Source organism: Vipera berus (genome assembly GCF_964194415.1).
Source record: "Vipera berus genome assembly, chromosome: 5".
Taxonomy (NCBI): Eukaryota; Metazoa; Chordata; class Lepidosauria; order Squamata; family Viperidae; genus Vipera; species Vipera berus.
In genome coordinates this window covers 102,062,622-102,090,121 of record NC_138207.1, presented here as the reverse complement: position 1 = coordinate 102,090,121, position 27,500 = coordinate 102,062,622, and the positions used below count along the sequence as shown (strand labels likewise).

At 40.9% G+C, this 27,500-nt stretch overlaps 1 protein-coding gene across 3 annotated transcripts in view; it reads left to right on the top strand.

Moving 5' to 3' along the window:
• Positions 1–27,500, top strand: part of LOC308669163 (calcium-activated potassium channel subunit alpha-1) — a 463,457-nt gene that overhangs the window by 255,616 nt on the left and 180,341 nt on the right. For all 3 annotated transcript variants that reach the window (XM_081329724.1, XM_081329723.1, XM_081329725.1), the window contains exons 6-9: positions 4,060–4,135; positions 8,980–9,055; positions 11,479–11,649; positions 17,991–18,082. In XM_081329724.1, coding sequence (XP_081185850.1) covers positions 4,060–4,135; positions 8,980–9,055; positions 11,479–11,649; positions 17,991–18,082 — 415 coding nt within the window. The remainder of the gene's footprint in view (positions 1–4,059; positions 4,136–8,979; positions 9,056–11,478; positions 11,650–17,990; positions 18,083–27,500) is intronic.

Below are 27,500 nucleotides of genomic sequence, written 5' to 3'. Positions count from 1 at the left end.
CTGGTTATAACGAAAATAAACTACTTCTTGGTCAAGATGGGTTATCTTTCTGGGTTATTCCACAGAATAACAGCAGTTGTGTTCTGCTACAAGAATTTAGAATCCTGTTCAGCGTATGTGCCAGATTCCTGCATTGATACCATTGTTTTATATCACTGTTATATCCTGAATACAGCAAACTGCTTCTTCTTCACCTATTATAAGACAAAATAGTTTAAACAGTGAAGGGGATTGCACTGCCATTATTTCCTCAATGCGTGGTGTATCGGTTGCAAAGAAAAACACACACAAATAAGAGTGATACAAGCAGCTACTTCTGGTCTTCCATAAAAACCTAGGAGTGTGATAAAATGATTGTGCAAGTATCGCTTTGGAAACTCTTTCAGGAACTTTCCAAAAACCCAACCCCTGCTGCATATTTTTATTTGTTTGGTTATTTATTTGTGTTAAAACAGTAAACGGCCTATTGCTCTTCCGGTAATAAAATGACCTTCTCTTCGGACCGCATTGTCCTCTAGAGATGCCCAAATGCAGCTGGACCATACGGTAGTGGCCAAAATTGTGAAAACCTTTTGGGAAAAGTGTAGACTAGAAATGCCCCCTTGGGTTAAGTTTCCACCAGTTTTTCTTCTAATTTCTTTATAACTGTAGCCTTGTTCACTTAATAGTACTATTTTACATCGCTTTCTGGGCAACCGGTCAACTCTTTGCACCATGACTTTAATTTTATTGCATTTTACAAGCTCACTACCGTATTTTCTGGCATATAAGATGACTTTTTAAACCATGAAAATCTTCTCAAAAGTCAGGGGTCGTCTTATAGCCGGGTGCTGAAACTTTAGGGACAGGGTTGGCTGGAAAACCTGGAGCGGATCTCCCATTTGGTCTGCGCAGGGAAAGCGGGACCAACTGGAGAAGAAGCTGCAGTCTGTGATTTTTTACAGGCTGGGGTCTGGGCGTCTTTCCTTCTAAAGTTGAAGAGCAGCTGCAGTCTATCCCAACTTGAAAGGCAGGTGGGGAATGCAGCAGCCAGAGCAGCTGCTTAGCTGTAAGGACACATTTGACTCAGGAACTGGGCGGGCTGGCTGGAAAACCTGGAGCGGATCTCCCATTTGGTTTGCGCAGGGAAAGCTTTGGAGTGAATTAGGAAAAGTTTAATCCACTTGCACTGTTTTATGTTTACATGTTTGATGACAAACAGCGTTATCTTTATAAGTGACAGTTTTCCTACTAAGTACCTGCATGTCATAAGCATTTGAATTAAAATTACCATATTAAAATCAAATCTGATGTTTTTTTTATTTTTATTTGGTGTGTGTTGGAAGAGGGGTAGTCTTATACGGCGAGTATAGCCCAAACCCTATAATTTAACAGGAAATGTAGGGGGTCATCTTATACGCCCAGTTGTCTTATACGCCGGAAAATACGGTAAATGGAAGAACACAGAAAAACCCAACCAACTTGATAGCGATCATGTAACACACTGACAAATGTCAGCCTCTCAGCTTCAATATATGACATCAGTAACTGGATCCTACTGTGATCTGATTGGCTCATTGCCAAAACAAGATGACACCTGGCTGGCTCTCTAAACTCTCATGCTCGTTGGCTACAATCGGATGAAGGAAAGCTACCTGACATCAACCTAAGGAAGTAGTGCTTCCTTTTTCTGGTTATTTGGCTATAACCTTTCATAGGATACAGTACAGATAATTGAACAAACTATGTTGCATTACATTCTTGATTAAATTATCTTTCCATTGATATATAATTTTATGGTACTACTCCCATTTGTGCAAGTGTGAAGGGGCATTAGCGTGTGTGTCTCTGTGTGTGTGTGTGCGCGCGCACGCGCATGGCCCATTTGTGCATGTAAAAATGGGCGCTAGCCACCACAGGAGTGTGCAGCTGTTCGTGCTTGCACATGGCGTCAGCGCATGCTGCATGCACGAACACAGCCACTAGTACTGCACCAGTGGGCGTGGCCCCATTTGCATAAATGCATGTGAATTTGGAAGCTGTTCTCCCCTTTTGAGGCTGTGAGCCCGGAAAGGTTGGAGAACTCTGATATAGGAAATGCCGCAGCGTCTGCAACCGTTTCTAAAATATTGATGTGCGACTCACACTCTAATAGGATGTTCCGTAAGGGAAGGGAAAATTAAGGCACCCAGATCAATCGAGTTGAATTAAACTGAACTGAATTGAATACTTTATCTGAGCAAGTGTGATGAGATCCACAGGGGATCTGTCTCTGATACACGAGCACCCAGACTACAGGAGACAAACTCCTTGTGGTCTAATCACACTTGGCCAAATGAAGTATTCGATTCAGTTCGACTCGATCTGATGCTGTAGGAAGGGAGAGCTCATTTTACCAATGTCCTCTTTTTAGACAGAACAATTTGCCACCGCTAACTCAACCACGACCAGCGTGTCACGGCCAACACACCGTGGAACACCTTGCCAAGCACTTCACTTCACTTCCTTTTATTTTTCCTGGTCACATTTTCATCAAAGTTATTTTTGTCTCTTGCATCGAAGGAAATCATTCGTATGACTTCCGGCTTTTGTAATGCTTTGATGAATAATAATAAAATAACAATTCTTCTCTTTGTTACACTAGACCTGCCTAGTTCTTTCAACTGTTCATCGTACGGTTTAGCCTCCAGACACCTTATCATCTTTCGGACTCTTCTCTCCACACTTTCTAGAGAGTCTCAACATTTTATTTTATTTTTTTGTATCGTGGTTGACCAGAACTGGTGACAGTATTCCAATAATAAATGTAGCTCCAAACAAACAAACAATCACATGACCAATTGACCACAGTGGGACACGGGACATTTGTAAACTAAGGAAAATCGGACGAGAAAATCCTGCTAATGATGTTACTTAGTCTGGTAACGAAACGTTCATTAACTAAATTGAAACAAGCTTGGAGAGCAAACCCCTTTCAACAGGGCTCTTCGAACTTGGCCCTTTTATGACTTGTGGACTTCAACTCCCAGAATTCCTCAGCCAGGCACGCGTGAGGAATTCTGGGAGCTGAAGTCCACAAGTCATAAAAGGGCCAAGTTTGAAGACCCCTACCTTTTTGTTGTTGTTGTTAGCTGCAAAGTCGTGTCCGACCCATCGCGACCCTATGGACAACATTCCTCCAGGCCTTCCTGTCCTCTACCATCTTCTGGAGTCCATTTAAGCTCACGCCTACTGCTTCAGTGACTCCATCCAGCCACCTCATTCTCTGTCGTCCCCTTCTTCTATTGCCCTCGATCTTTCCCAGCATTAGGCTCTTCTCCAGTGAGTCCTTCCTTCTCATTAGGTGGCCAAAGTACTTGAGTTTTAGCTTCAGGATCTGGCCTTCTAAAGAGCAGTCAGGGTTGATCTCCTCTAGGACCGACTGGTTGGATCACCTTGCAGTCCAAGGGACTCGCCGGAGTCTTCTCCAGCACCAGAGTTCAAAGGCCTCAATTCTTTGGCGCACAGCCTTTCTTATGGTCCAACTTTCACTGCCATACATTGCAATCATTGCCATACATTGCAAACCCCTACCTTACGATATAATAAAAGGATCTAATCCTGCGTCGAATTGTCCCATGGTGAATTGACCACAGAGATTTGTCCAATGGGATTTGTCCATGCTGATTTGGCTGTGGCGAGTTATCCTAGACCTCTTTTTAAAGGCTTTTTCCTTTGCCCATGGCAAGCAATATTAAGTCACCAGTCTCCGACATGAGTATTTAACAGACATGAGACCGATCTTGCAGGAACAAAAGTGGAAAACGGACTTTTCCCAGGTTTGTATCGAGGCACGCAGTATTTTCAGCGGCTGACTTCATTTCTAGTTGTGATGCGCAACTATTGTTATTTTTCTAACTATTCTTTAAACTTTTCTTCCTTTTTACGTAGGTGTATTATACCTAATATAACTTTACCCCCGTGAGAAGCTCTATGGCAGACGTACTTCATGACAGTATGAACATTTTTTTAATAAAGGAATATCTTTAATAATGTACAGTGTTTCTTTGACTCCTTTCTTTTTTTCTGTTTGGATTACAGGTTTAAGATTTTTGCGAGCTCTTAGGCTGATTCAGTTCTCAGAAATCTTGCAGTTCCTGAATATTCTTAAAACAAGGTAAGGCACAATATACGTAGATAAAATAGAGATAGATAGTAGATAGATAGATAGATAGATAGATAGATAGATAGATAGATAGATAGATAGATAGATAGATGATAGATAGATAGATAGATAGATAGATAGATAGATAGATAGATAGATAGATAGACATGATAGATAGATAGATAGATAGATAGATAGATAGATAGATAGATAGATAGATAGATAGATAGATAGATAGATAGATAGATAGATAGATAGACAGACAGACAGACAGACAGACAGATGGATGAATATACAGATGGATGGATGGATGATAGATAGATAGATAGATAGATAGATAGATAGATAGATAGACATGATAGATAGATAGATAGATAGATAGATAGATAGATAGATAGATAGATAGACAGACAGACAGACAGACAGACAGACAGACAGACAGACAGACAGATGGATGAATATACAGATGGATGGATGGATGATAGATAGATAGATAGATAGATAGATAGATAGATAGATAGACAGACGATAGATGATAGATGGATGGATGGACAGATGGATTGATGGATGATGGATAGATAATGATAGATAGATAAGATAGATAGATAGATAGATAGATAGATAGATAGATAGATAGATAGATAGATAGATAGATGATACATAGATGATACATAGATAATATATGTGTGTGTATGTGTATATATGTATGTATGTATGTATGCATGCATGCATGCATACAATTTCTAAAAATAGGTGGAGTTTTTCCCCTCCCCTCATTCTGACTTCTTACATTTATTTATCCCCTTACTATGTTCTATTCTTTCCTGAATTAAATGAGGATTCACTAAAACTTTAGAGGTTTAGGCTGAGCTCAAGCAGAATTAGGGACAGCACAGATGTCTCTGACAGCTTAAAGGGAAGGAAAAAAATGGAGATTAATCCACCTATTTTTAGAATTGGGGCTGAAAAGACAAAACATAATTTTTCTCCTTTAAAGTCTGGAAAGCTATTCTGAATAATCCTGGCTCGCCTAAAAACAATTGAACAGAACTATTTTTTTAAAAAATAACCATTTTGCAATAGCATGTTTCTTTTCATAAATCAGGTACTGTAATGATTAAATAATGATAATCAAAACCATTCATTTGCATATACAGCTCCTGGGCTTCCAACAATTCCCTTAGGGACTGTTTGAAGTTGCAAAAAAGTAACTTATGCAGTTTAAAGTTACTGTTTGAAGGTATGGAAAAAAGGGACTTAGGACCGTTTTTCACCCTTAGGACCGCTGCAGCATCCCCCACGGTCACATGATTTACATTTGGATGCTTGGGAACTGGTTCACATTTACAACCACTGCCGTGTCCCAGGGGGTCACGCAATCCACTTTTGACCTTCGGACAAGCAAAGCCAGAGAACCAAGGACACCCCCCCCCCGCAATAAATGAAATATTCAAAACATCAATATCCCATCAATAGCCCTGGTGGCACAGTGGTTAGAATGTGGTATTGCAGGCTAATTCCAGTTTGATCCTGATGGGCTGAAGGTGGACTCAGCCTGCCATTCTTTCTTCCGGGGTCGGTAAAAGGAGGACCCAGATTGTTGGGGGCAACAGGCTGACTCTGTAAACCGCTTAGAGGCCGTAAAGTCCTGAGAAGCGGTATATAAGTCCAAATGCTATTGCTCCTTTCCCTCCCTTCCTTCCTTCCTTCCTTCCTTCCTTCCTTCCTTCCTTCCTTCCTTCCTTCCTTCCTTCCTTCCTTCCTTCCTTCCTTCCTTCCTTCCTTCCTTCCTTCCATGGTTGGAATGCAGTATTGAAGGCTAACTCACTGCTCACTGCCAGGAGTTCGATCCTGACTGTCTCAGGGTTGACTCAGCCTTCCATTCTTCCGAGGTCGGTAAGATGAGGACCCAGATTATTGGCTGACTCTGTAAACCGCTTAGAGAGGGCTGTAAAGCACGGTGAAGCAGGATATAAGTCTACGTGCTATTGCTATTGCAGGCTAACTCTGCCCACAGCCAGGAGTTCGATCCTGACCGGCTCAAGGTTGACTCAGCCTTCCGTACTTCCGAGGTCGGTAAAAGGAGGACCCGGATTGTTGGTGGACAATAGGCTGATTCTGTAAACCGCTTGGAGAGGGCTGTAGAGCACCGTGAAGCGGTATATAAGTCTTAAGTATTATTGCTGGTGCAATGGCAGCCGTGCTCAATTGAGTGCACGTTTTCAACAGATGCAGGAACGGTCCAGCAGAATATATTTACACAATGTTTTTTTTTTTATTAAAAAGTTTTAACATACAATTTTTCCTTTAAAAATCCCCCCTCCCCCTCCCTTCTCCCTCCCCCCCTACCTCTTCCCCCTCCCCCCCTCCCCCCCCGACTTCCCAGAGCTAAATACAAGGTATATAAAAAAAAACAATCATAAACAACCATATACTAACATCCATAAACTCTAAAATCCATCACTCTCTAGCTTATATAGGATAATATATATATATATATATTAAATATATATAAAAAAACAAAAATAGAAAAAGAAGAAAAGAAAGAAGACTTATTCAAATGCTACATGAAACTTCTTAACCCTATAAATCCATTTTCTCCATTCCATAATATAACGTTCTTGCGAAAAATCTTAGGCCAAAATCTACGCCATCTCTGCCAGGTCAAAAATCTTTGAAGTCACTCTCCTATAATCGGCAGTTCCTCTTTCTTCCATTACTGAGCTATCAAAAGTCTTGCTGCCGTAATTAAATTTCACATAATTAGTGTCCACAACCGTAACGTCCGTAATTATCCCCAACAAGAAAAAAAAACCAAAAACAAAAAATTTGCAAACAAACTTTATCCTTTGCTTAAAAATCTTCTACATATTCCACCAAGTTTTTATCCAAAAAGCCTTGATCTTTTTACAAGTCCACCATACATGAAAATATGTAAATATGTTACATATTTACACAATGTTATACAGCACACTGCTAGTTAATATTAAAAGAATGGTCAGTCTATTTATTGGAGAGGTGAAGTGCATTATAATATGCGATTCCAATGGACAAATGAGAAGCTAACTCAAAATGCATCCCTCCCACCCCCCCCATGTCAGCTTATCGGCCTGTTTTAATGTTATACCATTGAAACGTGTCAATATTTATCCATCCTTTGGGCTGTAAAGATAACGTTTCAAATCGTGAAAGTGAGTTTAGTGCCTGGGAACCATGAAGTTTCCCTAGCGCTCATTTCATTTTGGAAGTTGGCTACTTCCTCTAGCAAAATGTGTCCAATCACTCTGGACACAGTCCAGAAAACCCGACTGTATTGGTGTGTGTGTGTGTGTGTGTGTGTGTGTGTGTGTGTGTACAGGTAGTCCTCAACATACGACCACAATTGAGCCCAAAATTTAAGTTGCTAAGCGAGAAATGTGTTAAGTGACTTTTCTCGCCATGGACTTTGCCTGTCAGAAGATCACCAAAGGGGATCACGTGATCCCGGCACACGGCGACTGTCGTAAACGTGAGTCAGTTATTAAGTCTCCACATGCGAATAATCACGTGACTGTGAGGGATGCTGCAACGGCCATAAGGGTGCCACTGCCACCGTCATAAACGTGAGTCCGTTGCCGAGCGTCTGAATTTCGATCGTGTGACTGTGGGGGATGCTGCAAGGGTCGTAAGTGTGAAAAACCTTTTTCTAGTGCTGTTGTAACTTTGAACAGTCACTAGATGGACCCTTGTAAGCCGAACAGCTGCATTGCTTCCATGCAGGTAACACAATGAGGCTAAGCTTGTAAGCCGCCCTGAGTCTTCGGAGAAGGGCGGGATATAAATGGAATTAAAATTAAAAAAAATAAAATAAAATTTGCTATGGCTTTCTTTTCAACATTTCCACCACCCCCTAAATTCCTACAAAAACTGCGTTTCTGGGCCTCCTAGTTGTCCAGTTACTAACCAAGTCCAGTCCTCGGAGCTTCTGAAGTTCTCATCTGCCACATAACCTTTTTCGCGCGGAGAGATCTATTCATTTATTTATTAATTTATTTTACTTTTCCACCCGCTCTTTATTCTGTACCGCTCATTTCCCCTTTTTTTATAGTGATTTTACTAAACATTAAAAACATGTTTTACTAAACATTTTTTTAAAAAAATGAAAACTAATACCCAAAGAATAAAAAGAAATATTGTAAAGGGTGGAAAACGAAAACCAAAAAAAAAAATGAAAAGAAAAATAAGAACATAGTAAAGAAAAGAAATGTATAAAGAAATGGCTTCACCCTTCATCCCAAGTATAAACAATTTTAGCAACTTATCGCCTCCTCTTAAAATACAACGAGTGTACTGTATATTTTTCATGGCAATAATACCGAGGTGGATTTCCATAGCATCGTGTGGGGACTTGGTTTCAAAAATGGAATTCCCGTCTCGCCCGAGATTTCCTGGTGGTCTCCCATCCTAAACATCCAACTCCCATTGGAGTTTTCAAGATGTCCTTGGAGCTTCCACTTAGCTGTGGAAAGATAGATCTCCTTCCTCCATCCATATGATGAATGGTTGCCATTTGCTCAGACACATTCCACCCCTCCCCCACCGGTAAATCACTCAAGTTGAGACTTAATATAGATTTTCCCACAATTTATTTTACGGATATCCTGTGTTGATTGAAAGGCACGTTCGATAAACCAATGCGATTTTTTTTTTTTTATGCTGAGAAACTGACCTGTCCCTTGAAAGGAAAGGTTTTTATGGATTTATTTTTTTTTCAGGAAGGAAGATTTGAAAAAAGCTAGAGAATCTTTCCAGGTTTTTTTTAAAAAGCAAACTCTAAGAGAATGTGTTTGTTTTTGTCCCTTTTTTTCCCCCACCAGCAATTCCATCAAGTTAGTGAATCTGTGCTCGATATTTATTAGCACGTGGCTGACAGCAGCTGGATTTATACATTTGGTAAGTATGCCTCAAAAAAAAAACAACAACACGCTTATTTGGGAAGGTTTAGATTTATTATGAGATAATCCAGATATAGATCATTTTTTTTAAAAAAAAATGCACTACATATTTCTTTTTGATGTTTGGTGGGAACACTCTTTGCAAATTCTTTAACAAATAATCCCTGTGTGTTATTGTTCAGAAAAAAGTAATAGATTGGTGTTTCTCAATTTCAGCAACTTTATGCTACAAGGACTTCACCTCCCAGAATTCCCTGCACGGGGCTGAGGAATTGTGGGAGTTGAAGTCTTCATAGCTTAAAGTTGCTGAGGTTGAGAAATTCTGTATTGCAGCGTATTTCCCCCATTCATACAGTATGCCATTTTCAGATTAACGCAGGACTCCTGGGTTCCTTTAAATATTATTAGTAAATCTTGTCTCTCATGAAGAAATTATTCCAAGAGGAGAAAATGAGCAAACAGCGTGGGGAAAAAAACAACCCACAGCTACTTTGCCTGAAACTGGAAGAGGAAGTTAGGAATTTCAGAGTCTTCATTTTGAAGTTCTGGAGAACTTTTACTGAATTTGACAATAACAACGACGAGCCACTAAGTGGCAGTGTGGGCTTAGAAACAAAAATTAAAATATGGTAGCAGATACAAGACGATCTCTTGTAAAATGTGAAGAATTTTACATACGAGTACACAACACTGCATCCAGTTTGGGTCACCAGGATGTAAAAAAGATGTCGAGACTCTAGAAAGGGTACAGAGAAGAGCAACAAAGATGATTGGGGGACTGGAGGCTAAAACATATAGGGAACGGTTGCTGGAATTGGGTATGTGTAGTCTAATGAAGAGAAGGATGAGGGGTGACATGATAGCAGCGTTCCAATATCTCAGGGGCTGCCCCAAAGAAGAGGGAGTCAAGCTGTTCTCCAAAGCACCTGAACGAAGGACAAGAAGCAACGGATGGAAACTAGTCAAGGAGAGAAGCAACCTAGAACTAAGGAGAAATTTCCTGACAGTGAGGACAATTAACCAGACGAACTGCTTGCCTCCAGGAGATCACATGACCCCAGGACACTGCAACTGTCATAAGTACATGCCAGTTGCCAAGAGTCTGAAACCAGTGGAACAACCTGCCTCCAGAAGTGGTGAATGCTCCAACACTGGAGGTTTTTAAGAAGAGACTGGCCAGCCATTTGCCTAACACTCATGTTCTCCTGAAAATTAGTGTAGACTGTGTCCTGAATTAAAGTAACTTAACACATCCTCTCCTTTAAGCATTAAATGCCCAATATGTTTATGAACTACTCTTTGGAAATAGATCCTGCCAAATTCCTGATTTGAGAGGGTGGATCAGTTCACATTTTCTTTTCTTTAGTGAGCTGAAATATGGGTCTTGAGTGACAATTATTGTGGTAGCTACTTGCTGCTATAACAGGGAGGAATTTTGTGACTAAACCCAAAGAGTAGTTTGGGCACAAAGTTTTGTGGATAGGATTACAGTAGGTGGACCACCCAAAAAAAAAACAGAACATTGAATGATAGGGTTGGGAGGGACCTTGGAGGTCTTCTAGTCCAACCCCCTGCTCAGGCAGGAGAACCTATACCATCTCAGACAAGTGACCGTCCAGTCTCTTCTTAAAAAACTCCAGTGTTGGAGCATTCACAACTTCTGGAGGCAGGCTGTTCCACTGGTTAATTGTCCTCACTGTCAGGAAGTTTCTCCTTAGTTCCAGGTTGCTTCTCTCCTTGATGAGTTTCCATCCATTGTTTCTTGTCCTGCCTTCAGGTGCTTTGGAGAATAGGTTGACCCCCTCTTCTTTGTGGCAGCCCCTCAAATTTTGGAAGACTACTATCATGTCACCCCTAGTCCTACTGTAACCATGTGATTAAACCCCAGTTTAGTGGCTATAGATTCCAACTTGACTTTCTTGAAAACCTACATGTAGTCCTAAATGTCAGATATATTTAAACATAGTTGCCTACTTCTAATGCAGCCATCGTTTATCAGTTGCTAGACTATCTTTTGAGAAATTGCAAATCGTGATCATGTTCTTCTCTTACCTTTAACAATAGTTACTATATTAACTTCTCGCCCCCCCCCCCTCCCCAAAACAGGATTCTGTATTTGGAACACTCCAAAGCCTGTATAACGTAACTGATTTGCTATCAAGAAAACCGCTTGTTTTATCGCGGTCCATTGAGTCGTTAAAGTTAAGATCCCTCCACTTCATTAGAGCTGCATTGCTGAAATTGCCTGGCTTAAAAAAAAAAAAGAAAAGAGAATTCGGCTTCAACCGTTCAACGAGATCGTATCTGCGTTGCATTTTTTCCCCCCTTGAAGCTATTAGTTATGTACTGATAAGTTCGTGAATGGACGTATTGCCTTGTAGGCAATGATGTATTTAATTCGCTGTTGTCCTTTTATTATAGGTGGAGAACTCAGGGGATCCATGGGAAAACTTCCAAAATAACCAAGCACTTACATATTGGGAATGTGTTTATTTGCTCATGGTTACTATGTCCACCGTTGGCTATGGAGATGTTTATGCAAAAACAACCCTTGGTCGCCTTTTTATGGTCTTCTTCATCCTCGGGGGATTGGTAAAACATTTATGCTATATTCTGCCTATATCTATCTATCTATCTATCTATCTATATATTTAATGTAGCGATTATACCATAACTTACGACTTCAAAATACATATCCCTTTGTATTGCATTTTGAAGAGCTAGTAACTGAACTATAATACAGGGATAATGTACATACTTAGAGATTTAACGCTTGCAGAGATAGTAAGGATAGTTAGAATTTTAAGAATCCAGAGCATTAAGCAACGAGGTCTGGGCACACTTTGAAAACCCTTTGGAAACACTGCTTTGGTCTTCACAAAATGAGACCAGCCCATTGAGTAGCAGTTGGTCGATTGATTACTCTTGCAATCTTATCGATTAAAAAATAAAAATAAAATTCAGTGCCCTAAAGGTACCCCTTTACTTGCAATCAAGCCCATTGCTAAGCAGGATGCTTGTTAACTGTGTTTTGTCCCACTTTACAACCTCTCCTGTTGTTAAGTGAATCACTGCAGCCATTCAGCTGGTAACACGGTTGTTAACCAAATCCGCCTTCCCCAAGGACTTGGATCCTCAGAAGTTTGCAAAACGATGATCACACAACCATCACAAACGCATGCCGGTTGTCCGAACTTTGATCACGCGACCAGGAGGACGCTGCCATAGTCCTGTGTGTGATAAAATGATCGTGAGTCACTTTTTTCCAGTGTGGTTGTAACTTCATGAAACAAATCGTTTTACGCTGAGGACTGCAAGTTGTCGCATTTTGGAAGAAGATAGATTGAAGGGATTAAAAAGATAAACTACAAATGGGTTAACACAAAGAGCCGGTAATTAGGAAGCGAACCAATCTCCTTTGCATGGTACCCCAATTAGTTCAATGTGTTGGGTTCATCAAATCAAGGCCTTAGTTATAAACTTAGCAGTTCCACATACAATACAGACAGTCCTCAACTTAACAAAAGTTCATTTACTGAGTGTTCAAAGTTTCAGCGGCACTGGAAAAAGTGACGTACAATCATTTTTCATGCTTGCAACTATTGTATCATCCCCAAGGTCCCGTAATCAAAATTCGGACATTTGGCACCTGACTCATATTTATGATGGTTGCAATGGCCCAGTGTGTGTGTGTGTGTGTGTGACGGGATCAATCCCCTTTTGTGACCAGCAAACTGTGAGCCTGTTTCACAAGGGTGAGGGAAATCATTATGGTCACAATAGTTCATTTAATGACTGCTTGAAGATGCAATGGTGCTCAAAAAAGTTGACTTGTAACCATTCTTCACGCTTGCGACAAAATTCAGGTGCTTGGCAACGGACTCGCCTTGATGACGCTTGAACTATCCCGGAGTCACGCGTTTCCCCTTAAACTGGAGAAGCTGGATTGACTTCACAACCGTCTCGTTATCTTCACAACTGCAGTGATTCACTGTCTTGGACGTGGCCCGAGGTCCGAAAGACAGACAAACTCAATTGGAATTCCAAGAACAAAATTTTATTGGGATAAAGCTTTTGCAAAAGCTGGTGGACGTGATTCACGCGGGTGGAAAAGCCACACCCACCATTTGAAAAAGCATATATTTATGCCCTCTCACGAAGCTGGTTCCCCCCCACCCCTGTCGCACTCAAGAGCCCACCCGCTCATCCCGATCAACTAATCCGAAGCGCCTGAACAGAATACATTTCTTTTTCCCCCTCCCAGGAAAAAAAGCCTTGAGTCTATTATATCTATTGTGTTAACCATGACCTACTTTTTCTAGCATAAGCTCTATCTTTATTTTTGCATTTCCTCTGCTGGCGGTGATGGCGGACTCCCTAAGAACAAGCTACACGTCTGAGATCTAAGCAACCCACTTGATCTCCTGAAAGCTCAAGTAACTCCATTTTGCAGCTATGCTTAAGCTCCGGATTAATTTTCTCCATAAGATCCTTAAACAATTTCTGATCTTATTAACCTTTACGTGCACTTCACAGCTGTGGCAAGAGAGATTGTAAAATGGGGCGAAACTCACTTAACATCTGTCTCCTTCGCCACAGAGACTTGGGGCTTGGTTGTGGCCGTAGGCCGAGGACTACCTGTGTGTACATTTGAGCCCAGGAGGAAATGTAACAGTGAAACCGACCGCTGCTTCTTTTGCAGGTTTCCCAACAAAAGTGCCACCGCTTTCAAAGGTTTTTTTTAATTAATTTTAATGAGGGCATTTCTTAAAGCAGTGTAACTTTTCTGAAGCTGGGCTGAAACCCCACGGGAAAATAAAATTGAAAAAAAAAAGCTTTAATGAAAAGCAGGGAGAGATTGGGCTTGACAGCTGAACAGGTCCAGTGAAATTATTTTGAAAGTGTGCACAGACTTTGGCCTAGTGCAGGGGTAGGCAACCTGGGCTCTTTTATGACTTGTGGACTTCAACTCCCAGAATTCCTGAGCCAGCTGTGCTGAGGGGAAAGGGAGAGGTTTCCAAGCTGAGCCATGCTGGCTCAGGAATTCTGGGAGTTGAAGTCGACCAGTCATGAAGGGGCCAAAGTTTCCCTCATAATGGCTCAGGAATTCTGGGAGTTGAAGTCCACCAGTCATGAAGGGGCCATAGTTTCCCCCATGCTGGCTCAGGAATTCTGGGAGTTGAAGTCCACCAGTCATGAAGGGGCCATAGTTTCCCCCATGCTGGCTCAGGAATTCTGGGAGTTGAAGTCCACCAGTCATGAAGGGGCCATAGTTTCCCCCATGCTGGCTCAGGAATTCTGGGAGTTGAAGTCCACCAGTCATGAAGGGGCCATAGTTCCCTCATGCTGGCTCAGGAATTCTGGGAGTTGAAGTCCACCAGTCATGAAGGGGCCATAGTTTCCCCCATGCTGGCTCAGGAATTCTGGGAGTTGAAGTCCACGAGTGATGAAGGGGCCAAAGTTTCCCCCATGCTGGCTCAGGAATTCTGGGAGTTGAAGTCCACCAGTCATGAAGGGGCCAAAGTTTCCCTCATAATGGCTCAGGAATTCTGGGAGTTTGACGTCCACAAGTCATGAAGGGGCCAAAGTTTCCCCCATGCTGGCTCAGGAATTCTGGGAGTTGAAGTCCACCAGTCATGAAGGGGCCATAGTTTCCCCATGCTGGCTCAGGAATTCTGGGAGTTGAAGTCCACCAGTCATGAAGGGGCCATAGTTTCCCCCATGCTGGCTCAGGAATTCTGGGAGTTGAAGTCCACGAGTGATGAAGGGGCCAAAGTTTCCCCCATGCTGGCTCAGGAATTCTGAGAGTTGAAGTCCACAAGTCATGAAGGGGCCAAAGTTTCCCCCATGCTGGCTCAGGAATTCTGGGAGTTGAAGTCCACGAGTGATGAAGGGGCCAAAGTTTCCCCCATGCTGGCTCAGGAATTCTGGGAGTTGAAGTCCACCAGTCATGAAGGGGCCAAAGTTTCCCTCATAATGGCTCAGGAATTCTGGGAGTTTGACGTCCACAAGTCATGAAGGGGCCAAAGTTTCCCCCATGCTGGCTCAGGAATTCTGGGAGTTGAAGTCCACCAGTCATGAAGGGGCCATAGTTTCCCCATGCTGGCTCAGGAATTCTGGGAGTTGAAGTCCACCAGTCATGAAGGGGCCATAGTTTCCCCCATGCTGGCTCAGGAATTCTGGGAGTTGAAGTCCACCAGTCATGAAGGGGCCATAGTTTCCCCCATGCTGGCTCAGGAATTCTGGGAGTTGAAGTCCACGAGTGATGAAGGGGCCAAAGTTTCCCCCATGCTGGCTCAGGAATTCTGGGAGTTGAAGTCCACAAGTCATGAAGGGGCCAAAGTTTCCCCCATGCTGGCTCAGGAATTCTGGGAGTTGAAGTCCACAAGTCATGAAGGGGCCAAAGTTTCCCCCATGCTGGCTCAGGAATTCTGGGAGTTGAAGTCCACAAGTCATGAAGGGGCCAAAGTTTCCCCCATGCTGGCTCAGGAATTCTGGGAGTTGAAGTCCACAAGTCATGAAGGGGCCAAAGTTTCCCCCATGCTGGCTCAGGAATTCTGGGAGTTGAAGTCCACAAGTCATGAAGGGGCCAAAGTTTCCCCCATGCTGGCTCAGGAATTCTGGGAGTTGAAGTCCATGAGTCATGAAGGGGCCATAGTTCCCCCATGCTGGCTCAGGAATTCTGGGAGTTGAAGTCCATGAGTCATGAAGGGGCCATAGTTCCCCCATGCTGGCTCAGGAATTCTGGGAGTTGAAGTCCATGAGTCATGAAGGGGCCATAGTTCCCCCATGCTGGCTCAGGAATTCTGGGAGTTGAAGTCCACCAGTCATAAAAGAGCCCAGGTTGCCTACCCCTGGCCTAGGGGTTAATATTGGGCTGCTGATAACAGTCCGGATAAAATTAGTTTGCGGTTTCAAGACCTTCCCTTTTGTGTCCCTTCCCAACATTCCAACAAACACCGTGGCTTAGGATCCTCCTGAAAGAGCTGTTGCCGGGATTTCTTTCTTTCTTTCTTTTTTCCCAGCTAGCGGGAAAAGCGAGTTCACATCCTTCTTAGGAGCAACCAAAGAAGAGGCCAAAGTAGGCAAATGTACAAATTTCCCAACAGAAATTCGGCAAAGAATGCCCCCTGTGGGACAGAGAGATTTGGGGGTGGGGAGGAAAAGGAAGTCCTGCTATATTCTGGATAATTAAAATCCGTAGGGGGCCCTTCTCCAAGGAGACGGGTTTGGATTGCCTGGATGCAACTGCCCTCTTAACTTGCAGATGCTCCAGAGGTGGTGCTGAGGATGCTGAAGGAAAGTTGACCCCGTTATATAGATATTGTCAGGTTGAATTGTAAGGTAAGTGACTTCTTCAACCCAAGATGTGCGTGTAGAGATGTGCCTGTGCATGTATGTGTAAACCTATATATATTGCAGCTGAGATCTCCAATCTTGGGCAACTTTATGACTGGTAGGCTTCAAGTCCCGAAATTGAGGGAATGGGACAACTCACCACAGCCAGCTTGCCACAGAACAACTCTCCACAGCCGACTTGCCATGGAACAACTCACTGTGGAACAATTTAACAATTCAAATTTAATTATTTATAATAAATAAAAAATCATTTTTTATCGATCACATTTCATTCTGTCCCTCCTTTTGCATCCTTTCTTTAATTATTCTATTCCACCATTTCTTTGATATTAGTGTGACTTTTGTCCAGCAATGAGTGGTCCCGCAGCTAGTTGGCCATGGTGAGTTGACCGCGGTGAGCTGGCCACAGTGAGTTGGCCATGACGAGTTGGCCATGGTGAGCTGACCATGATGAGTTGATGAGTTGGCCATGATGAGTTGACCATGGTGAGCTGGCCACAGTGAGTTGGCCATGACGAGTTGGCCATGACGAGTTGGCCATGGTGAGCTGGCCATGGTGAGCTGACCATGATGAGTTGACGAGTTGCCCATGGTGAGTTGACCATGATGAGTTGGCCGTGGTGAGTTGGCCGTGGTGAGTTGGCCTAGACCCCAGAATTAAAGTCCACAAGTCATAAAGTTGCCAAGATCGGACATTCCTGTATTGCAGATCTAAAGATAATGAAGGTGTGCATATACAGACAGGCACACCTCTCATTTTAGTGATTGTGCATCCAACCTTTTTGTGCATTTTCCTTCCCTTGCCGAAAAGGTAGATCTTGAGGCTCCCCTTAGTGGCAGCAGCTCTTCGAGGCATTCAGCCACGAGCAAAATGTTTGTTGGACAAAACATGGCAGAATACATTTTTTTCCTCCTCATTGCCTTCGTTTCCCTTTTACATCCTTACATTTTCTTACCCATCTTTTAAAAAGATGAACTTAAAAAAAAATTACATCATGTTCATTCTCACGGTGGAGAAAAACCATTCTGCGTTTTATTTGGTAAATCACCGACGAGGTGAAAAATAACCCTCGTCTGTCTTGCCTAAAATAGTAACTGTAATGTAAGCACCAGAAACAGGATTTTGTGGGGTGTTTTGGAGAATAAATATTTGGAAAATTCCATTCACCCCTTTTTCCCAAAATGCCAGCCGTGGCCCTGTTTTAATCCCTTGAATGTCACTTTGACTCTATTTTGTTCTTGTTCTTCTCGGGGTTTTTTTTCCTTTTTTTTGCATCATCATTATTATTATTATTATTCATTCCTGTCTCCCTCCTTGGACCGTTGTTCTGTAGCTGAGCTGGTGTTTCTCCCTCTTGACCAAGACCAACGCTTGTTTTGAGATGAAAACATTTTTGTTTTTTGCAATCTTTTCTTCTTGTTTTTGATTTTGGAGGAAAGACTTGATTAGATCTGTGCCTTGCATTTCCAGATCGTAAGGATGATGTATCTTCTTATAAAATTCATCGGCCCCCCTCCCCTTCCTTTGACCTCTCTTTTTAGTCTTCTCTCTGTCTCCTGTCTTCTTCCTTTAGGCCATGTTTGCCAGTTACGTCCCTGAAATCATAGAGTTAATAGGAAACCGCAAGAAATATGGTGGTTCCTATAGCGCGGTTAGTGGAAGAAAGTAAGTATTCAAAGGACTCTGCTACTTTTGGTGTGGCAGAACACTCTCTGCATGCCAGTTTTTCTTTCTTTTTCTTTTTTTTTCTTTTCTTTTTTTGTTTTGCTTCTCTTTCATGCATGTAGGCAATGTTTGCGCGCTACGTGCCAGAAATTGCGGCTCTCATCCTTAATCGGAAGAAATACGGCGGGACTTATAATTCAACCCGAGGCAGAAAGTAAGTTGAAAGAACTGGGAAAAACAAAAAAATGAGAGAGCCAAAGTGTGAAAGATCAAGTGGAATGTGACCCCAACATAGACGCCTTCCACCCAGTTCTTTTCCAGGGATAAGTGTGTCTTTGGGGGGGGTCATCAAATCTCATACCGTTCCCAAGCTGCAGGATCCAATCCGGGTTTGATCTTCCAAGCTTTGGGATTCAGGCTGGAGCCCGTCCTCGGGGAATTTATCTCACACCAGAACGTGTGAATGTGTGAATACAAGCCGCCTCGTTTTAGACTTCAATGGTGTATAATGCCAGCGCACCGTTGGCACAACCTGAAAATAATTGCCGTTGCAATTATAATTGGTACTCTACTCAGATGACGGCATTAAGGAGTGACACCTCAGTTTATGGAAACGTCTGTGATTGTCTTTCTGAACGGCCGATAATGTCTATAGTATCTGCTGTGTGCTATGTGATTGTTATGCAGGGGTTCAGACTCGGTAAAAATGAAATGTGTCTTGAGAAGCCAAACACATTTGTTCAGCTGAACAAAGACGGGTTCTCCCTTAAATTGGAAGAACCCTGAATACAGTGTGAGGCAGATACACACACACACACACACACACACACACACACAAACAGAGCCAGTGGTTTCTTGTGGAACTTTCTGTAGGGTCCAGTGAGGCCTAAACTTTAATTCTGCCATCTCAACATATGTCCCTTTTAACCAGGGGTCTTCAAACTTGCCGCTTTTATGACTTGTGGGCTTCAACTGAGGCTGAGGCATTCTGGGAGTTGAAGTCCACAAGTCATAAAAGGGCCAAGTTTGAAGACCCCTGCTTTTTACCAATCGTCAAGTTCATCAGATTCCTGATCAACAGGACAGATGCCCCTCTTGTTATGCTCCCGCAGAACTATTGGTTCTTCAAAACTCCCAGTTGTTCAGAGCACACAACCATATAAACTTAAGGGCTTCAAAAAAGGGTCGCCATAATCATATAGATTAAATACGTCCAAAGTGTCTGTGGAGATCCCAAAGATTCTTTTTCACGAGACAAACGAGACTTTCTGGTTTTTTTCTATGAAGAGCTTTCGCTTCTCATCCAAGAAGCTTCTTCAGCTTTGACCGGATGGTGGGGAAATGGGTCAGAGCTGAAGAAGCTTCTTGGATGAGAAGCGAAATGTCTTCAAAGAAAAACAAGAAAGTCCAGTTGCCTCTTGGAAAAATACCCTTGGGATATTTCCAAAGGGGTTATCCAATTAAGTATGCGAGTTCCATCTAACACTAAACGTTTGGTGACTTTTATCAATACCTTAATGTCCTTAGTACGAGGACCTCTGTAATTGAGCTCTACATAAGCATCAATAGATTAGATTACCGTAGATTAGATTAGATAGCCTTTATTGTCATTTTTTTCCTGTGGGCCCAACGGCACACATTAAAAATGAAATTTAGTTGCTTCCTCTCAAAGTGTACACATACATAAACACACATTTAAAACAACACTGGGCGCTATCTAACAAAATGAAATTCAATGGTGAAAAAAGTAAGGTTCTATATTTAGGCAGGAAAAATCAAATGCACAGGTATAGTATAGGTGGTACCTTGCTCAATAGTAGTAACTGTGAGAGGGATCTCGGAGTCCTAGTAGACAATCACTTCAATATGAGCCAGCAGTGTGCTGCAGCTGCCAAAAAAGCCAACACAGTGCTAGGCTGCATTAACAGAGGGATAGAATCAAGATCAAGTGAAGTACTAATACCACTTTACAATGCCTTGGTAAGGCCACACCTGGAATACTGCATCCAGTTTTGGTCACCACGATGTAAAAAAGATGTTGAGACTCTAGAAAGGGTACAGAGAAGAGCAGCAAAGATGGTTGGGGGACTGGAGGCTAAAACATATAGGGAACGGTTGCTGGAATTGGGTATGTGTAGTTTAATGAAGAGAAGGACGATGGGTGACATGATAGCAGTGTTCCAATATCTCAGGGGCTGCCCCAAAGAAGAGGGAGTCAAGCTATTCTCCAAAGCACCTGAAGGCAGGACAAGAAGCAATGGATGGAAACTCATCAAGGAGAGAAGCAACCCAGAACTAAGGAGAAACTTCCTGACAGTTAGAACAACTAACCAGTGGAACAACCTGCCTCCAGAAGTGGTGAATGCTCCAACACTGGAAGTTTTTAAGAAGAGACTGGACAGCCATTTGCCTGAAATGGTATAGGGTTTCCTGCCTGGGCAGGGGGTTGGACTAGATGACCTCCAAGGTCCCTTCCATCTTATTATTATTATTATTATTATTATTATTATTATTATTATTATTATTATTATTATTATTATTATTATTATTATTATTATTATTTTGCTTCAGAATGGGCATAAATCCATCCCTTCCACAAAAAAGGTTAATGCTTCATTTGTAACTTTAACAAATAACTACATGCTCTCAACTGGTGAGCATAATCCATGCTGAAAATAAAGTTGGATACACCTCTTCGTGGATTTTGTCCCAACAAGCTAATGTTTCTGACCTTAGGCAAGGAGATGAAGAGTTTCTAAAGAAATGGATATTTCTGTTACTACAGAATTTACTCCATAGGGGGTTTACTCAGAGTTTTGATACCGGTTTCCTGCCAGGCAAGACGATTAGCAGAGTCTGAAAAAAAATCTGCAGTGCCCGGTAAACAGAATCAAAGAAGAGTTATGCTAGTTACGGCTTAATCCATTTGCTTTCGACCAGGGCTTAATCACGACTTATTTTATTTTGCTAGATTATGTTTTTATTTTTTAAAGTGCAGTTTCAACTTGCCCTCCTCTCTAAGGGAGGAACAGTTAGGCAATGGCATTTGCGTATTTCGTCTTTTCTTCAAGATTAGCATTGGGCCTGCAAGATTTTTAAAGCAAGTTAATTTTTTTTAGAATAGAATGACAGAGTTGGAAGGGACCTTGGAGGTCTTCTAGTCCAGCCCTCTGCCCAGGCAGGAAGACCTATACCATGTCAGACAAACGGCTGTCCAGTCTCTTCTTAAAAACTTCCAGTGTTGGAGCATTCACAGCTTCTGGAGGCAAAGCCGTTCCACTGATGAATTGTTCTCACTGTCAGAAAATTTCTCCTTAATTCCAAGTTGCTTCTCTCCTTGGTTAGTTTCCATCCGTTGCTTCTTGTCCTGCCTTCAGGTGCTTTGGAGAATAGCTTGACTCCCTCTTCTTTGGGGCCGCCCCTGAGATACTGGAGCATTCACAACTTCTGGAGGCAAGTGGTTTTAGGATATGCTGACTGAACTGAGTGAGATTTACTCACCCGCAATTGGATACCATTTCAGCCCAAGTTGGGTGAACTCCGAATAAAGTACTGTTTTATTATTATTTGTTTACCGATCAGATTTATTGGCTGCCCTTCTTACTACAGGGTAACTGTGAAAATAGAGAGTGAAAGAGACTCGCATTCTGCGCAGATGAAAACATTTGCATTTTCGAGAAGCGTGCTTGCGAGTGGATGTTGTCTCGCTGATCTGGTAGACCTAAACCTCAGATTCCCACATCCTGTTCTCATTTGACGGCTAGTTTATAAGCTTCCCGGCTGGCTTTGGGCCTTGGCAAAGTGCATTTTTAATCTCTGGAGCTTCTTTCTTCTTTCTTTTTTCTCCTTCTTCTTCTTCCTTTCGTTTCTTTACTTTGCAAAATGCCTTCTTTGTTTCTCTCCCTTCACCTCTTTGGGTTCTGCCTGTGCAGTTTGTTTGACCAGAGTTGAATGTTGTCGTCGGGGCACTCAGACTGTTATGTTTTGTGCATTTCGTTCCTGGTTCGTAATTGCTAAATGCCTCGGAAAAGCATCTCCATCTCTCATCGGGAGGCTCGGAGTTTGGGAACGGCACCGCGGAAAGCCATTAGCAGCCCCGATGTGTTTGATATTGGCTTTGCAGTCGGGAGAACAAGATGGATGAAATGTTATGTTTGGCTGGAAAAGTTGAGTTTTCCTTCGGAATTCAGCGCTGGAGAGAGCGGGCTGTCAAAACCGATAAGTTTTCCATTGCTTCGGATGAGAAACATGTGGTAATAATTAGCAGTGTGTACAGCTTTTCGCTTGGACGGCTCGGCATGGACTTTGGCAGAAAACGTAATGAAAATCTACAGTTCAGCAATTCTTAACGTCAAAAAAGTTTCCAGATAAAAATGTAACAGATTTGAAAAACTGGAGCCACTAAACTCTGTTGAAAGATGTTATTCAGAGCCTAATGGGGAATTTTGTTCTCTAGGAAAGAAGTATTCATTGCGCTCCTTTGTTTAAACATAGTATTCGAATAATATATATACAGTATATATTGTGATGTTCAGCATGGAGCTTAAAACAAAGGAAATACCATCAGGCTGTAGCTATACTGCTCAGTATTGTTTTAAGCTAGAATTTATATATATATTTTGAATAGAATAGAATAGAATAGAATAGAATAGAATAGAATAGAATAGAATAGAATAGAATAGAGAAAATAAAGGATAGGATAGGATAGGATAGGATAGGATAGGATAGGATAGGATAGGATAGGATAGGATAATACTGTAGAGTAGAGTAGAATATACAATAAAATATAAAATATAAAATATAGAATACAGAATATAGAATACAGAATATAAATAGAATAGAATAGAATAGAATAGAATAGAATAGAATAGAATAGAATAGAATAGAATAGAATAGAATAGAATAGAATAGAATAGAATAGAATAGAATAGAAAAAAAGAATGCTAAGAGGATTTCAGGCAGAGTTATGTTCACCCAGCTGAGTTTCCATAAAGCATCTACTTAACTGGCAAAATTAACATAGTTCTGGGTGAAAAGAAGAGATAAACCATGTTTGGGGGTGATTAGTCTACTGGATAATAAAGTCAGGAGATTGCCCTGGAAGTGCATTCATGGCGTTAGATCTCGTTTGTCTCATGACTTCCAAATTTAGGCAGAGATTTAAAAGCCTTTTATTTTGAGCAAGCTTGAGTTCTGTGCTCTGATCTCTCCTTTTGGGAGGTTACTTCATATTTCTTGAATGTCTCTAAGCCATCACTTCAAATCAACAACTTATCAATCTTTTGAGCGATTCCTTCCTGAAGAAAATAGGAGACTGTTTCTCTCTCTCTTAATAATTAAAAAAAGGGAAAGTCAGATAAAGTAAACTGAAAGAGAAGCAGTTAATTGAAGCTGACAGAACACCTTGGACAGATTAAACGTTGCGATTTGAATCTGAATCTTGACTTAAAAGTAATTGATTTCTTTCTTTCTTTCTTCTTCTTCTTCTTCTTCTTCTTCTTCTTCTTCTTCTTCTTCTTCTTCTTCTTCTTCTTCTTCTTCTTCTTCTTCTTCTGCTTCTTCTGCTTCTTCTTCTTCTTCTTCTTCTTCTTCTTCTTCTTCTTCTTCTTCTTCTTCTTCTTCTGCTTCTTCTGCTTCTTCTTCTTCTTCTTCTTCTTCTTCTTCTTCTTCTTCTTCTTCTTCTTCTTCTTCTTCTTCTTCTTCTTCTGCTTCTTCTGCTTCTTCTTCTTCTTTTGTTGCTTTTTTTCATTCATCCCTGGCAATTTTTCTCAGGCTATTTCAAAGATGAGAGAAATAAAGGTAGGATGGTGCAATGAATGACGAGCGATAGGCCTTCCTTCTTTAAAACACAGTAGCCATCTGCCTAACTACAAAAATTAAAATTGACAAGGACAATAAAGTGAGGAATCTAACTTTTATTGTCATCTAAGGTGGAATGACTTGCCTCCAGAAATGGTGGGTCCTCCAACACGAGGTTTTAAGAAGAAATTGGACAACCATTTCTATTCTATTCTATTCTATTCTATTCTATTCTATTCTATTCTATTCTATTCTATTCTATTCTATTCTATTCTATTCTATTCTATTCTATTCTATTCTATTCTATTCTATTCTATTCTACATATTTTTCTATTCTATTCTATTCTATTCTATTCTATTCTATTCTATTCTATTCTATTCTATTCTATTCTATTCTATTCTATTCTATTCTATTCTATTCTATTCCATTTTCCATTTTCCATTTTCCATTTTCCATTTTCCATTTTCCATTCCATTCCATTCCATTCCATTCCATTCCATTCCATTCCATTCCATTCCATTCTATTCTATTCTATTCTATTCTATTCTATTCTATTCTATTCTATTCTATTCTATTCTATTCTATTCCATTCCATTCCATTCCATTCCATTCCATTCCATTCCATTCTATTCTTTCCATGTTTATAGTTTATCTTTAGGTGTTGACAGTCAACCGCTATCAGCAATACACTGTGGTTATATTAGAATTTTAGAATTATTTTGTGCATCTCTCTTGGGGAAAATGGTCCACCATGTTTGATTTATTGCTAAACACCACATGCTTAGCATAATTAAGAAGAACATATGTATCCTTGTCATCTTAACAAATCCTTCACAATTCATCTCAAATATTGGCAAGCGTAAAAGTAATGACTATAAAGGTTAATATTTCAACTCCTCATTTATATTTCAAATAAAAACAAAAACAAAATACAGGTTAGTGGCTTAGGAAGGTCAGTTTTATGCCTGCAAAATTGTAAGATATCTAAAATTTCAGATGGGTCTATAGTTATAGGACTAACTACACAATCATTAATAAGAATAATTTGCCAAAAAGAACTTGATTTTTTTTTTGCAATAGCAGTGTGGGTTCTACTACACTGATGTTATTTTATTAATAATGACATTTTAAGACATATTCATCTTAAGTATTTCTTTCTTTTTGAAAAAATAAAGACATTTTATTCTACCTCTTACTCCCATCCCTGCATTCATATAGCACAAAAAAGGTTTTCTGTGTTCAGGGGAAAAGAAAAAAAAACAGTTCTAGCCTATATTTTTGATGATTACAGCATCCTGCGTTATGTGATCACCATTTGCTACCTTCCCATAATTCTTAACAATAATTGCTTTGCTTAGCAATGGAAATTCTGATTTCCAACGTGGCCGTAAGTCAGGACTATCTGCAGTGTGTAGATTTCCTTGTACTCTCATCTAGATATTCATAGGTTTCAGCCTCTTGATATGTTTTTAGGTTCAGCCAGGTGTGATAGCCAATACAGAATTGTTAATGACAACTTATTTCATGTATTTTACTGGTAGACCTGAAGTCCATCCTGTACAATTCTGGGATTATCTTCTCCATTTAACGGTGTCCAAATTAGCATATCCCCATTTTTGCTGAGTTTCCTTTTGTATGAAATATTGTGTGACTGGCTTTCTTAATTAAGCCGGGTTGTGACGTGTGATGCCTTCCCTCTGGAACAATATTGATATGGTTTCCAACTCTATTCAAATGAGCCTTTAAACCCTGGTTTTGTTTTAAAGTAGGTAATGGACCCCTTCTGTGACGTTCTGCTTTTTGTTCTGTTTCGTTTCTAACGATTGTAAATTCCATCAATTAAACAACCTGAAAAGAATAGAGGAGAATTTTTATTGTGGCCAGTGACCAGTCCCTAAAAAAAAATCTCGGATGCATAAACATTAATATTTATTTATTAGTTAGGTGAATCATCTGAGCATCAGATGCAAGAAATGGGAGCCAAGGTGATTCAAATGAACACAGGTTTAATGCCTGTTAATACTTTGTACAAGAAAGGAACTACTAAATTTAAGGTGGGCTGGACTGAGATATTTTGTGGATGGGAAGGGACTTGAGGCTAATAACCTCCATTTCAGCCTGGTCATCTCCTACATCAGGTCCAGAGACCAGAACAAATAAAAACAATCAATATCCAGTTGAAAATTCTAGAATAAAATAGTAAATAACAGATAAAATCTATGTTAAAATCACAATTTGGCATCCAGTCTACACTATAAGTCCTTAAACTGTGGGGACCACAGTCACTGAATACTGAAATGCAAAACAACAACAAAAAAGTAATGCAAAAGGGTTTGCTACATTGGTTGTGTAAAATACCTACGGTGGATTAATCATATGTTTCCAACAAATCGGGTTTATTTGTGTGATGTTTATACAATAATCTGAACTACTAACAGTCAAAGCAAACTGGCGGTAGATAAGAGTCAATGGAATTCAAGGAGGGCTAAACTTAGATCTTTTTGTGAGTGCAAAGGGATTTGAAGCTGATGATGTGTTCGACCGCTTCCTTGAAGTCAACCGGGTCATCTCCTACATCAGGTTTAATTTCATGCTCCTTTAAGCAAGAATCGGAACTACTGCCAGTCAAAGCAAACTGGCGGTAGATAAAGAGTCAATGGAATTCAAAGAGGGCTAAACTTAGATCTTTTGTGGGTGCGAAAGGATTTGAGGCCGATGATGTACTTGACCCCTCCCTCGGGCTCAGCATGGTCATCACTTATACTGAGATTTTTCAGTGGAGCGCCGATACTGTTTTTAAAGTTTTGAACCAAAACTTTAATGAATCAGGGGGAAAAACAAAATCATTTCCGTGTAAAGGTGGTTCAAGTGTATTTTAAAGAGAAAACCAATGATTCGGAATGAAGTGGTTTTCCACGCTAGTTTTCACGTGAGGTTTGGAGTTTTCCCATTTCAGCTGGCTTTATTTTAAGCTTGCTAGTTACAGGAATTGGGGATGGAGGGGAGGAATGCCAAGGAAACAGAACGGGGGGAGGGGGGGCAGCCAGCCAAGAGAGGAACACATGATTAAAAAGCTAAAGGGAGCAGCGTGGAGGAAAACCACAACATATGTATCTGATATAAATATTATAGTTACAGAGAGACATTTAGATCAATATAAGTCACATTTCATTCACTTGCTTGACAGAATGAATGCAATGCAGTCGGTAGATGCTGAACCAAATTTGCAATGTACTGTCAGTGATTTGCTGTGATGGGATGGCAAGGGTGACTTTTTAAGAGTTCCTTTATGTTTGTTCCAATAGAATGGATGTAATTTTCCTGGAAAATAAACAGCCAGTATGATATGAAAGTTGCTATTTTATAGGGTTTTTTTTAAAAAAAATAGGGTATAATTTGCATGGCCTGACTGATCTTTTACTGGAGTTCCCTTAGGGAACCTTGTGCACGAAACGTTGGAATTGATTTGATAATTGTCGTTGGCAGTTATTTCTATTGGAGGGGGGGGGCGGCGGAAATCTGCATCCTATTTTTTGTACGTATTTTGATGATTTTGAGACTAAACGCCCCACATTTCGGTTGACGCTTCCCAGGTCGCAAATGTGAAAAACAGTCGTA